The following is a 10693-nucleotide window of genomic DNA, read 5'->3' as shown; positions in this document are numbered from 1 at the left end:
GTGCGGCACGACTCTCACCGCTTCCCTCTTCAGCCGCCATACCGCGGGCCATTTCGTGTTCTGGATCGCCGCCCCAACTCATACATCATAGATATGGACGGTTCGCCCAATACTATAGCCCTGGAGTGGTGGAAGCCTGCCTACCTCCTCAACGACAACGCCTTTCTTTCCACTACCACTGGCCTCTGCACCACTATCTCGGAACAGCACAGCGTTCACTGGCACCCCGGTATACCTCTCACTCTTCGCCCTGCCCTTCGCTCGGGGAGAGCCCTGTAGCAGCGCCCTATCTGGACGACTAGAGCGGCCGAAGAAGGCGAAGTGACACGAGCCGCGTGCTAGAACGCTCGGATGCTGAAATGGCACCGCCTGTGTCTTGGCCGCTCCCCTGTAGTGGTTTGGTTTGGTTTTGGTTTATGGGGTTTAACGTCCCAAAGCGACTAAGGCTATGAGAGACGCCGTAGTGGAGGGCTCCGGAAATTTCGACCACCTGGGGTTCTTTAACGTGCACTGACATGGCACAGTACACGGGCCACTAGAATTTCTCCTCCAAAGAAATTCTAGCCGCCGCGGCCGGGATCAAACCCGCGTCTTTTGGGTCAGCAGCCGGACACCATAACCACAGAGCCACCGTAGTGGGTATGTGCATTTTATTTGAGGCCAACCAACCAACCACTCGAACGATGACGAGGCATTAAAATGAAACCTATTCGTTAGTCTGCAACTGTTTAGTTCGCGGGCCCTTTCTCCCGACAGCGCTTTACAGTATAAATGCGTTGCTGAAATCTAAAAGGGTTAACATTGAACTTTGTGGCCGCCCTTTTCTGTTTGAGGTATAATTACTGATTTAATTGTTGTCCATTGGGCCGGATAGAGAATGTCTTGTCGTAAAGCAGGTTGTGTAATACTTTCGTGACCTGTGGGGAAATTGACTCATCTTCAGTGGACTCAGAGATATTGGCAAATGACACGTTTTCGTAAGCCTTTGCTGCGTCTGTATCCATCATAGTGCGCACAATGTGTCTATGAGACGAGCCATGTAAGAATTCTGGTTCTTCAGCCAGAGTAGCCGACGCAGTTTCAGTGCACAGTACTGACTGGAACGAAGTCTGCGGGGTGTAGCAGTTTTGCTCATTTTTCAGCGACCGTGTTAGGCGTGTGGCAATCATCTTTTCATGGAACTTACAAATTCTGGGCGTTTATTATTAGGAGCCAGACCGAGGGTTTGCAGTCTAATAGAATTTCCTTTCCTGGCCATGCCTCATTTATTATACCCAATATGCCATCAACGGCGCCTGCTATCAAATTCTTAAAGGCCTCCTATCAAGTTCTTTATGGAAGAATATCATGTCAAAGCGGTGCTCTCACCCTCGCTGCTTGTATACATGAACGCCAGTAACTCCAATTTGGTAAAACGTGATGCTATAAACCCAAGTTATAAACCGCGCCTTTTGTTGGCGGTAACGCCGGGTACTATGCACGAATCGGGAAGATAACAATTACTGTCTGATATGCAAACTCCTCTGGCATGAGCTGGGCACGAACCGAATACTTTCGGCATGATATTTGATCTGCCGGTCCTTTTCCGTGACTCTGAAAGTCCTCCAGACGACCCTCCTCTTCGTTCGTGTGTCCGAGAGGCCGCATTAGTAGTTCCACCTCATATGAGACAGTTGCTTTTCATGACGGTGTGCCTGAGTAGTCAGTCGGTTGACCTCTGTCTTTCATCGGACGTGATCTAAATAAAATAAATAAATAAATAAAATCAGGACGTCCAGCAGCCTGCATTTCTGCTTGTTTTCGACGTGCCAAAAGTTGTAGAAGATGGAGGTCAGGAGCTGGCTGATCTTGTTTCACTGTCTGTACAAGGCGGCAGGATAAAATAAGAAAGCAAATTGCAATGCCGGTAGCACGAATCACGCGGTTGCCCCGGAGGAGACCGGAAGTTCAGGCCGACAGAAAGAGATGCCTACATGCAGTAAGGCAGCAAGGTTCTTGGATGTTACTGGATGCAAACCTACTGTCAGCACAACAGCATCGAAGACGGTACTGGACACACATGCGTAACTTACACAAATTACTCAAAAGAGCGTATTTCATGGATAGAGATGACCGCAAAAATTGCCGAGAGTGCCCATCAATAAAACTGTCGAAAGCACAGTCACTACACAGCATGCTGCATTCCTGTGCGCTCCTGATACACAGAAATAATCCGCGTTTAATATAACAGAATATTTGGATACCAGTACCCTTCAATCTTTGATAAGCAAGTAAGAACAGAGATGGAACCCCACGAAATGTGGCGATATAGCAGGTGTTTCAGTAAAGGTGAGGCAGAATTTTTATATATAGGCTTCCAGACGTTTGTAATAAGGGAGTAATTACTCATTGACATCCACCCAAGCGCAGCCATACGGCTACAAAGAAAAGCTATACAGCTTTCTCGGAAACTTCGCAGTTAAAGAAAAATTCGTCTTGGTCCGGGGTTCGAACCCGGGACCACCGCTTCACTCGAGCAGTCGCTTTACCAATTGAGCTAACCGGGACGGCAAGCTTATGGTAGGGCGAGAGCGAATTGATCAATAACTCGTAGTGGGAACAGTGTTGGTCAAATGTTTAGGGGAATCCCTCAAGGTGGAGTAGATTTGTAATAAGGGAGTAATTACTCATTGACATCCACCCAAGCGCAGCCATACGGCTGCAAAGGAAAGCTATACAGCTTTCTCAGAAACTTCGCAGTTAAAGAAAATTTCGTCCTGGTCAGGGGTTTGAAGGCCGCTTTTGTGGACATTAAAAAAAAGGTGAATAAATTTAACAAGTTAGCCGCTTAGCTAATTAATTTCTGATAATTCTCCTTTTAACCGTCACAGTTAAGCAACCGTTTGCAATTAAATATTTTGGTCGTTAGTAATAACCGTATCAGTTTTTAGAATTTCGAAAACTCTATAACCCTTGGTGCTGTTGCCCAACCAGTTTTGCTAACGTCGTGCCAAAAAAAATGGGCTTTCGCAAAGCATGCAGGCACAACATCCCATCCAGTGCACGTAACTAGTTGAAATAGCCAGATTTTGTCGAGCAACAGCGCCGGGGGTAATCTTGTTTTCTAAATTCTATAAACTGGTATGGCTATTACTAACGCCCGGCAACAAATCTCTATTGCAAACAGTACCCTAACAGTTATAGTTAAAAAGCTAATTATAATAATTACCTACGCGGCTAATTAGCTTTATTTACCTGTTTTATGATGACCACCAACTCAAGTATTATTGTGCAGCAGAACCCAGCTTTATAGCTGAAAAAGCCTATTTTCAAAAATGTTGGGTTCATCTTCGCTGAAACACCTGGTAAATTAGGGCCATCATTCCCCAAACTCCACTTCATTTCAGCGAGTAATGCAACAGTCAACGGGAAGTAGCTTCGGCACTCAGTGGCCAAAATAAAACACCATTATTACTGCTGTCAGTTCACTCTCGACCTAGAAACACGGTAATCATTCCTGGATGTGTTGAACACTTTCGTCTTTTATTGCGAAAGCAATACTACTCACACTTTCAAGCCTTCGCGTCACCCGCCCGCAGTTACGTTTGACCTTTAGCGGAGTGAATATGGGCGACCAACTCGCTCCTTCAGAGAGCCCGGCTGCAGTTACGGTGTGTGTTTGCCGCGCTGCGCACCTGTGGCGCTAATGCCACTGTGACGTCATACCAGCTCTAGATTATGTTTTCTTTCTCTCAGTCGCAAGAACATCCAAAACAAAATGTAAAAAATTACCGAAGACGCTTTGAGTCGTCGCGCAGCGGCGGCCGGTAGCCACGCGTGACCTGTAGATGCGGCGCGCTGCGTTCCTTCAGTTGGAGGTGCTGCGCTTTTGCTTTCGCAACCTACCAGGCTTAACCAAAGCTAAGCCCCCGCCAATTTTTATATCAGGATCATCAATATTAAGAGGTGGAAACGCGCCGCACACTCTTTGGGGAAACAATCACGACTCCAAGGGAGGTGATCAAACCCGACCCAACTTCACAGAAATGGAGTTTACAAGGCTAGGCACCCCGGAATCGCAATGCTACATGCAACAAGAACACACTAAGCACATCATATTCGGCGGAATTGTCCCGGATCACCGAAATGGTGGGCAGAATTAGATGTGTGCGGTAGTGATCACCCTCCCGTTAGCATACAGGTTTTAATTTGGAACAAATGATGAAAGTACGAAGAAGCAGGATAATCGAACCAACATCGTTAGCTCGGATACCCACCCATGTATCCACCTAGACACGGTTCTCAAGGATCACACCACCTTGACGTCGTCTAGTTACGGGAAATCATCATCAGTGCAAGGTGCCGTCATGCATTTTGTGCGGCAGCCCTTTCGAGCGCTGAAGATACTTATGTCTCTTTGTACTCTGCTCCACTAAGGGTGGCGCTGCGGTCGCCGACGGGAGGGGACGCGCTTCTCATCGGCCCCTGCTATTATGCCAATTAACGCAGTGTTAATTTACAGTTACCGCGATATATTTGGTATCAAAGTGTGCGCGAAGGTGCGGGGCATCGACCGGTACCAGTTTTGACCAAGCGGTACGTGATTCTCCCGATTTACGAGGACTTTTCTCTTGTGCGGTGCTAGGCCTAGCGTCGGCCTACCACAAGTACGGCCACCGGTGGCGACGGGCCCGGCCGCTAGGCCTAACCCGACGACGAGTACGACCAAGATGGCGTCCGACATGGAAGTGGCCACGTCGATGGGAGACAACATAACGTCAGCGCCGAGCATCGGCAGTCTCGGCGGGCGTACGTCCATTGAAGTTCCCGGAGAGGACATTATACCGGAAGAAGCCGAAGGCTGGTCGGCCTCCGGCAAGCGCATCAAGCAGATCATAGCCGGCAAGGAAAACGGTGAGTCCGCCGCCACTACTCGCCAGTCTAGACCCAAGACTAGGGCCAGTTTTGCTAAGAGAGTTGCAGCCTCGGTAACGAAAGCGGCGATGATGCCGATAGACATGCCGAAGGAAGACACCAAGATAGTCATGAGACCACGGGGAGGTCTCAACGTAGCGAGAACTGAGGTTTCAATAATTATGTCGGCCGTCATGACGGCGGTTCGAATAACGAAGGAAGAAGCCAAAGCAGACACCATCTGCACGAACGCGCAGCAAAACATCATCGTGGTCAGCACCCCGGACGAGAGGCGTGCCACGCTGTACTCTAAGGTCAAAACCCTAAACGTAGGAGACAAGGCATACGAAGTCAGCGCCTACCGAACGGCGCCGGACGGCACGGTCAAGGGAGTCATCCGAGGCATAGCCGTACACGACACCCCGGAAGAGATAACCGAAAACATCGTGAACCCATGCAACCCCCTAGCGGTGGAGGCGCACAGAATCGGCAATACTACCACAGTGATAGTACTCTTCGCTGGACAAAAAGTACCGAACTACGTCAAGTATGGCTCGATATTAGTCAGGTGCGGGCTTTACCGCAAGCACTTTGACCTGTGCAGGCAATGCGGCAGGATCGGCCGTAGAAGAGACGTATGTCCGAATCCCAATGCCAAAGTATGCTTCGGCTGCGGAATCGTGAACCCCAGCGAGGATCACAAACGCGAATGCAAGCCCAAGTGCAAGCTCTGCGGGGGACAGCATCCAACGGGCGAGAGGGAATGCAAAAACAAGTACAAGATGCCGTATGTGGTCAAAAAACGGCAATGGGAACGCAAGATGGAAGCCATGCAGCAACAACTGGATCCGAAAAGCTTTCCGCCGCTGCGAGCGCCGTCTGCTGAGAGACCCCGCGGGGATTCGAGGCAGCGCGACAGCAGCCGCGAGAGGGACAACAGCAAGGGAGGCAGGAGCGCCAGCCGCCACAGACCGTCGCAGTCGGGGGAAAGAGTCACCTGGGCCGAAGCAGTCAAGGCTAACATGGCAGAGAAGAGACAACCACCGGCGCAAAACGCCACAAAGAAGTTCCAAGAAGAGAATGGAATGGTAATAAAAGCCCTAAGAGACGAGAACGAGAAGCTAAAGCAGAGAATCGCCGAGCAGGACGCAACCATCAAGGAAATCAACGCGAAGCTAACGACATTAATTGCGATGCAGCAACAGCAGCAGCTGCTGCCGAAGCCCGCACAAGAGAGGGAACAAGAAGAGATAACCGAGGACGAACTAGAGGTCGAGGTGGACCCGAGAGCCACGAAAACGGCGGGACCGGCTCCCAAGAGGAGAGCCATAGTGGTCGCCAAGGAACGAAAGACAATGGAGAGAATCGAAAAACAGGACGTCAGACTCGACCGTCTCGAGGCGACCAGCAAGGAAACCAACGAACGACTTACTGCGCTCGCGCAAACGGTTCAGCAGATGACAACGAATATACAGAGCACGATCCAGAACATAATGGCGCAAATGCAAGCACAGCTGCAGACGCAGATACAGGCACAAATACAATGTATGGAAGCACCGATCACCGCCAAACTGCAGCAATCAATGACGGGACAGCAAGTACAGCAGCATCCACACCCCCAGTGAGAGACCTCTTGGTCTGGCACTGGAACTGCAACGGCTTTACCGGCAAGAGAGCAGTGCTGCAGCAACACTTGCAGCAACTAACGAGGAAACCAGACGTCATAATGATTCAAGAAACACACACCGAAGAGACGCCGAAACTACCGGGCTACCGGTCGCACGACAGCCCGCCGAGCAAAAGGGACACGTCCAAGGGCAAGGGCAGAGGGGTCTGCACCTTCGTTAGGAGAGGGATCACCTTCGTGGAACACGAAATGATCGGCAGAAGCGCCATCGAACACTGCACGGTGGAAGTAATCACGGGAAAGAAGAGGAGGGAGAGCACTTTCCTGGTGAACGTCTACAGCAACCCGTCCCACGGACAACAGAAATTCAAGGCACTGTTCCACAAGGCAGCTTCAGTCGCGGGAAGCAATACGCTCGTAGTGTGCGGAGACTTTAACGCACCGAGCCAAGACTGGGGCTACCACAGAACGACGGTCAAGGGGAGAGAGCTGATGCAAGACGCCACCGACGTCGGACTGAACCTAATCACGGATCCGGCCTTTCCCACCAGGATCGGCACATCTGTTACGAGAGACACAACTCCGGACCTTACCTTCATCAAAACTGAAGGAGGATCAAGAGAAGCGAAATGGAGAAACACGGGCCAAGAGCTGGGCAGCGATCACTACATCATAGAGGTCGTCATACCGCTCGAAGGCCAAGGCAACACCGGCATAAGAAAGCATCGCATTACGGACTGGGAAGCCTTTCGAAAGGCGCTACCCGCGGTGCAAGAGGACATTACGGACATCGAGCAATGGGCGGCCAACGTCGTTGAGACGACGGAAGGAGCCACCAAAGAGCTAGAGACGGACGAACGGATAGACAAGATGGACAGTCGGCTGGCCCACCTGATAGAAGCCAAGCAGTCCATAAAGGCGAGGTGGCAGAAGCGACGAACCAACCGAAGTCTAAGGAAGAAGATCGCCGAGCTCAACAGGCAGATCGAGGTCCACTGCAGGGTGCTATGCACCCAACAGTGGAACGAGGCCTGCAACTAAGCTGACGGACAGATGCACAAGGGCAAGACGTGGAACATGCTGCGGCACCTCCTCGACGAAACCAAGACCAAGGGCCACCAACACAACAACCTGGCCAGGATCCTACACAAGGCAATCTGCGAACACGGGGAGGACGAGGTCAAGCGGCGCTTGGACGCCAAGTACCTGCCGACCACCCCCACGGAAAGACACCCGGATTACCAAGGCAAGGAGAACGAGACTCTAGATCGCGACATCCAGACCTGGGAAGTAAGAGTTGCCCTGCAGGAACTCAATGGAAGGTCTGCCGCGGGTCCCGATCGAGTGACCAACAGAGCGCTCAAGAACCTCAACGAAGCGGCCATCGAAACGCTCACGAACTTCTACAACAAGTGCTGGCAAGAAGGAAGGCTACCCAAGCAATGGAAAGCAGCCAAGACGATCCTCATCCCCAAGCCTGGCAAGCCGCCCAACATAGAGAACCTTAGGCCGATCTCACTCACTTCGTGCGTGGGAAAGGTCCTCGAGCACGTTCTCATGAACAGGTGGCAGCGTTACCTGGAAGAATCGGAGCTTTACCCAAATTCCATCATCGGGTTTCGGAACAAACTCGGGACGCAAGACGCCATGATCTTACTGAAGAACGAGATCATCGACGATACGACGGGCACCAAGGACAACAGAGCCGTACTCGGGCTGGACTTGCAGAGCGCCTTTGATAAAGTGAGGCACTCGGCTATCCTGGCCCAAGTATCCAGGCTAAACATGGGCAGGAGGACATACCAGTACATCAAAGACTTCCTGACGGAACGAACCACCGAAATCTGTGCGGGAGACGTACAGCTCGAAGAGACGAAGCTGGGCAGCGTCGGAAGTCCGCAGGGGTCGGTGATCTCCCCGCTACTCTTCAACCTCGTGATGATCGGGGTGGCCACCCGGCTAGAAAGAGTAGCGGGAGTCCGGCACACCATCTACGCCGACGACGTGACGCTATGGGTAGCGGGAGGAAGCGACGGACACATCGAGACAACGCTGCAAGAAGCGGTCAACGCCATCGAGGAGCAGCTGGACGGGTCTGGACTCGTTTGCTCCCCGGCCAAGTCAGAACTGCTGGTGATTCCCCCGAAAGGATCGTGCAGGAAAAGAAAGAATATGGAAGTCAAGTACGAGCGTCCCAAGATCACGGTCAAGACGGCGGGAGGAGAGGTAATACCGGAGGTCGAGAAGATTCGGGTACTCGGGCTGCTCGTCCAGCGAAACCGAGTCAACGGTGAAACGGTCAACAAGCTCGCGGTCAAGGCGGCTGCGGCAATGAGACTCATCAAGAGGGTGTCCAACAGAAAAGCGGGGATGAAGGAGGAGAGCCTGACTAGGCTCGTTCAATCCTTCGCAGTTAGCCACATAACGTACGTGGCCGCCTTCCACAACTGGAGGCCGAGTGAACGTAATAAGATAGACGCCACCATACGCAAGGCGTATAAGGCGGCACTCGGTCTCCTCGGGGGCACGAGCACCGAAAAATTCATGGCGCTGGGAGTCCACAACACGCTGGACGAAATAGCCGAAGCACAGAGAACGGCGCAACTCGAGCGTCTCTCCGAAACGAGAACCGGAAGACAGATACTGCGGGACCTTGGCCTCGAACCGAGGGAAGGCAAGCAGCAGAAAGACGTACCTATACCAGACAGCATCAACAGAAAGCTCAGGGTCTTCCCGATCCCGAAGAACGTGAACCCCGAGCACAACAGGGAGCGGAGGTTGGCGAGGGCCAGGGCTCTCGTGGACCTCCACGCCAGAGAAGAAGGCGCCGCCTACGTGGACGCGGCAGAGTATCAAGGGAGCACCGACGCATACGCGGCGGTGGTTGTCGGGGCATCGACGGGTGCAACGAAGACCGCGGTGAGCGTCCGGACTCGAGAAGCGCACCGGGCGGAGGAGGTGGCCATCGCCTTGGCCGTTTCCGACCCCGGATGTACTACAGTGCTGTGTGACTCTAGAACGGCAGTGAAGAACTACGCCAAGGGTAGGGTATGTAGTGAGGCCGCGCGCATACTGCGCAAGGCCGAAGACATCGGACGCAACAGTCCTGTGGTGATCAAGTGGTTTCCGGCCCACATGGGCAGTGACGTGTCGGAACGCGGAAACGTGAACCACAACGAGACGGCCAACTCGGCCGCGCGAGGACTAACCAACCGCGCGGCTGAAAGCACGGCCGACTCGGAGTCCTGGTCGCGGCGCAGTGCCAAGGACAAGATGACCACCTTCTACGAAATAGTGAAATGGTACAGACTGAACAGACAGACTATGCCGCCACCTCACCCGGGGCTTACCCGGAAGGAGGCAGTGTTATATAGACAGTTACAGACGGGGTCCCTGCTCACCCCGGTGCTAGCTAAGCACGTGTGTCCGAGTGTGCACGCGAGCGACATATGCAGACTGTGCGCGAAGGAGAGAGCCACCGCGGCTCACATCCTTTGGGACTGTAGCGTAAATCCGCGCGAAGCCAGCGAGAAGACGATGATCCCGCCGCAGCTAGAGGCTGCAACGAGGAGCTGTGATCAAAAGACACAACTCAAGGCCGTCCAGCAGGTCTCGGCAGCTCTCGAGAGGCAGCGACCGAGCGAAACCGAGGAGAGCGGGGCGGCACCCCCAGGATGGGGGCGGCGGCCCTCTCGAACCCGCGGAAGTAGCGAGGGACGTAACAAGACCTCAAGGAGCACAACGCACGAGATTGACGTAGTGGCCGCGTCGCGGTAAAAGCTTGTCCTCCCTGCTTGGAGGGAGCCTAACCGACTCTGCAGGCTTTCTAAATAAAAGTTGTTCTCTCTCTCTCTCTCTCTCTCCACTAAGCGCGCACTTTGTTTGCATCGCCCTTCTTTGCTTACTCGAGCTCTGGCTTTTAAGGCGAAAGGCTTTAATGGCTCATTCTCCCGTCCGTCCGGCGTTACATCCAGCGCCTGGGGTGACTCATCGACGAGCGCAGCTGCCACAAGGTGACGCCATCTTCGACGACAGGTGGAGCTGTCGGCGCAGCGGCGTCGAGCGCTGTTCTGTCGTCAGTCCGTGTGCGGCAGCTAGTGGAGGAGGGTGGCTCCCAAGCGGCGCAGCCCTAACAAACATAGGCAGTCATTGGCAGTCGAAGCAGCGCGACAA

The 10693-nt window shown here is 52.9% G+C and overlaps 1 protein-coding gene and 1 pseudogene across 1 annotated transcript; both read left to right on the top strand.

Moving 5' to 3' along the window:
* Positions 1-4709: 4709 nt before the first annotated feature.
* Positions 4710-6518, top strand: LOC149338749 (uncharacterized). The gene has a single exon (XM_089550349.1). It carries the CDS (start codon positions 4710-4712, stop codon positions 6516-6518), a length of 1809 nt encoding a protein of 602 aa, XP_089406475.1.
* Positions 6519-6721: 203 nt separating this feature from the next.
* LOC149338748 (uncharacterized) lies at positions 6722-10230 on the top strand (annotated as a pseudogene).
* The last annotated feature ends 463 nt before the right edge of the window (positions 10231-10693 follow it).

This window comes from Amblyomma mixtum, chromosome 6 (assembly GCF_055824585.1).
Source record: "Amblyomma mixtum isolate Tamu chromosome 6, ASM5582458v1, whole genome shotgun sequence".
Taxonomy (NCBI): Eukaryota; Metazoa; Arthropoda; class Arachnida; order Ixodida; family Ixodidae; genus Amblyomma; species Amblyomma mixtum.
Note: the sequence above shows the minus strand (reverse complement) of the source record. Positions and strands in the feature narration are given on the sequence as shown.